General features: G+C 32.6%; 1 protein-coding gene across 1 annotated transcript; it reads left to right on the plus strand.

Moving 5' to 3' along the window:
* The first annotated feature begins 1569 nt into the window (after window positions 1-1569).
* Window positions 1570-3476, plus strand: LOC113708030 (uncharacterized). The gene is made up of 2 exons (XM_027230466.2): window positions 1570-1954; window positions 2297-3476. The coding sequence occupies exons 1-2, from the start codon at window positions 1873-1875 to the stop codon at window positions 3214-3216; spliced, it is 1002 nt and encodes a 333-aa protein (XP_027086267.1). The 5' UTR covers window positions 1570-1872; the 3' UTR covers window positions 3217-3476.
* Window positions 3477-3769: the final 293 nt, after the last annotated feature.

Genomic DNA, 3769 nt, shown 5'->3' on the forward strand with positions numbered 1-3769 from the left:
ATATATTTATTCATAAATATTTATAAATGCAAAAATGTATATAAATATATAAATATAAAAATATAAAAATTATAATTTATACATTTATAATAATATACATATATACATTTATAAATATATTTATATTATGTATTATACATAATATAATACATTTATATATTTTTATATGAATATATAAATATATTTATTTATGAATATTTGTAAATATATTTTGATATTATATTTTTGCAATTTCATGTTACTTTGGGTGAAGAGAAGAATAACAGGCAAAAAAAAAAAAAAAGAAGTGAAAATAAGGTAAGAAAGTGTTCTGATAGAGTTGGAACAATTGAAAGGGGTAGACTGCTCAAAAGACAAGTTAAAGACTGACATGTTAATTCTCCAAAAAAGACTAACATGTTAGATGTGACAATGATTAAGAGCGAAATGAAATGTGTGAAAGAAATGCAAGTAATTTCATCCATGAATTCACCACGAAAAGTGGAGCTTAATAAAAATAAGTTTTTCGGATTAGCAAAAATGAGAATGAATTAAAGTATATAATAATAATAAGTTTCTATTATGCGGCAAGGGAATAAAAAACAGAAAGGATAGCTGGAGGTTGGCTTGGAAGGGGCGGAAAACTGAAAACTCAAGCAAAAAAAAAAAATTGTTCATAGCTTCTGAGCCTTTTTAACTGACAATTGCAAATCTATCTAATTGGGCTGGTGCCGATAAAAACTACAAAGATTTGGAAAGGTAACATGAAACTACTTTTAAACATGTGAAGATTAATTCAATAATAGTCTTACATATACATACATGTATATATACATACACACACACACACACATATATATATATATATATATATATGTATGTATGTATCTTTTTTGTTCTTTTGGTGAATAAGATTGAGTGCAATTCCATCAAATCCATCAAATTCGGGCTTAGTGCAAGTAAAGAGGAAAAGTTTTGAAAAGGTAACAAACTATTGTGCTAAAATGTGAAGATTGAGTAATACTTTTTTCTGTGTTTTTTTGGGTGGATTAGATTAAGTCCAATTTATCTTAAACTCCTTCATACTTTGTTTTTCAACTAAATTTGACTATTTTTCCAAAAGCAATTCTAAAGTAGACATAAGTATATGTCATGTACTTAAGGCACTATACTTGGAGAACTTTTAATTTCGATTTGGATCAACTTTGTGGCAAATCTAATAGTAATAGGCCTTTAATCAATATGTTATTGCCAATTGAAAAATAAGTGTCCTAAAATTTGATTCGAATGGTGTCTCATGTATAACTAATGGGTTTCACAATTTTATTTGGAGTATTTTACTGATAAAAAATCAACTACTAAACTTACCAAATAATTAGTCGGCCAGTGAAATTGCTCCTATAATATAATAATAAGAAAAGAGTAGGCAAGGTCTTTTGGGCACATGCAACCAGATAGCAAATTTTTGTCTAAGAAGTCAAAACCAAACAACAACCAATGAACGGAACCAATAATGACCACTGATTGCGCCAAAACAACAAAATATAATGCTATGAACCAACCATTCTTTGGTGAGCTAACACCATCAAACTTTGAATAATACAATCAACAGGAATCAAGACAGCCCAGATACAGAGAAAGGGAGAGGATTTGAGAGAAATAATACAAAGAGGGAGGGAGTTGAAAGCTACCTCTCTTTTTGGATCTCTCAAAATATCTTAGATTACTTCTATACATTGTTTTTGTTTAACCCCAAAGAGCACTTTTTTCTTGTCAATTCAGCATTAATTCCCTTCCCTATTGCCTCCCTTCAATTTCTTGAAAGGTTTCATGTTTTGCTTAGCCTTTGTTGTTATCTCTTGAGAATTTCTAGTTGTTTTTGGAAGAAGAAATATGAGCAAATCTCGAGTACATTCTTCTCCAGATTTGACTCCTTCTGCATCTGAAGATGATTACGATGATTCGGGTTTAGAAGGTAGATTCTTTCACCTGCTTCATTTTACATTTCTTTTGGCTTGCATTTGATGCCAATGTCACTTTGGAAAATCATGTGTTTAAAAGGAAGCGCGGTTCTTGAAGAAATATACATTTTTCTATCCTTTTTGTTAATTTTTGGATAAAAAAAAAAATCAGACAAAAGAGATTTCAAAAGATTTTGGACTTGTGATCCTAGGTATCAAAAAAGAACAAAATTTTTTAACAAAATGTCTCAAAATTTGAAGGGCTCGTAGCATGGAAACCTATTGCCAAATGTGCATTATTTGGTTCCATTGATTTTCGAGTAATTTTGTTATGTTGATCCTTTTTGATGTTTCAGGGGTTGCAGCAAATGTGAAATTGCTGCTAAAACTAATCCAAGATCACAACAATGCCTGTCACAAACAAAAGAATGATGGGAGGAGAAAGCTAAGAGTGGCTACAATGATGACCATCCTTGACAATGTTAGAACCCGAATACAAAAGTGTCAATTTGTTGGGAATAAGAGATCAGAAGCAGAACTGAGGCGATGCAATACAGATGTTCAGGCTAGGGATGTCACAAGGGAGAGCAAGCACGGAGGAGATTTAGTTGCTGATGAGCAAGAAAAGCTAAGAAAAGCATTGAACGCGAGCTTGGCAGCACGAAAGAGTCTTGAAGCAATGTGTTCAAGCCTAGGGAAAGAGAAAGAAATCATGGAATCTGAACTCGCGAAAAAGAATCATGAGGTGAATGAAATGGAAGAACTGATAAGCGACCTGAAAGAACAGAATGAGACATTGTCAGAGAAAGTGAAAGAATGTGCTTCAGAGCATAGAGACTACAACAAGTCTGCTGTAGGTGGTGCAGGATTAGTAGTTGGGGCTGATATTACACAAGGACATACCAATGCTATCCTCCAGGAGCGTAATCGGGCACTTTCAGAGCATCTCTTGCGATCACTCGATGGATATCGATCAATCAAAAGGAAGCTAAAAGAGGCAGTAGAGGAAAATTTGGTAGCTCGAGTGATGATGGAGGAAATGATGGTCAAATTTAAAGGAAGCTTAGAAATATTCCGCAATTTCAAAGAAAAAATAGCAGCATCAGCCTTGAGTGATCCTTCAGTTGATGATATCCAAGAAGAAATCAATCAATTGGAGAACATTTTTGAGTCTTTAACAGTGCAGGTTGCAAAACATGGTCAGAAAAAGGCAGAATGCATGAAAGTAAAAGGCGAGATCATTGGCAATCCTTCAAAGGCCTCTGTTGTTGTATGAGAAAAGGTGGGGTTAAAACTTATAATTGTGTGTTTTTTCGGATATAGTGATGGTGAACACAACATTTTCCTTCCTTTTCAAATGGAGTACTTAGGGACAAAAGGAAATGTGACAAAACAAGATTTATTACTGAGATTGGTTGGGATTCGGGGCCTTTCCAGTTGAGGTTTTGTCCAATTTTGTGAACTGGTATAATGTTGATATAAACTAACATATTTTTATTATTCTCATAATTTTTATATCAATTCAATTATAATGCATATTTACATCAAAATTGTACTAATTTATACTAAAATTCTATCAGTTTACACAATTGAAAAGAACTAAAACTGGAGAGGCCTCATTTCCGGTTGCATATTTTGATTCATGTGCAGTTGACTAGTGATTAGCTTTCTAGATTATCTTATCCCTTGAGAACTTGTAATATGCCAAATTCTTCCTTTTTAGAAAGATTGGATAGGGAATTGTAATGCTTGATGATAAGTTAAGCCTTTCTTGATGATAAGTTAGACCCTTCTTGTAGCTTTAGATAGGGTACAAAGCCCTTGTTTTT

This window comes from Coffea arabica, chromosome 9c (assembly GCF_036785885.1).
Source record: "Coffea arabica cultivar ET-39 chromosome 9c, Coffea Arabica ET-39 HiFi, whole genome shotgun sequence".
In the NCBI taxonomy this organism is placed as follows: Eukaryota; Viridiplantae; Streptophyta; class Magnoliopsida; order Gentianales; family Rubiaceae; genus Coffea; species Coffea arabica.

What these genes read in the sequence shown, in the direction of transcription:
- LOC113708030 (XM_027230466.2), top strand. Translation starts at nt 1,873, where the DNA reads ATGAGCAAATCTCGAGTACATTCTTCTCCAGATTTGACTCCTTCTGCA. An exon ending in CGATGATTCGGGTTTAGAAG is followed by an intron (nt 1,955 to 2,296) that starts GTAGATTCTTTC and finishes TTGATGTTTCAG; the next exon opens with GGGTTGCAGCAAATGTGAAA.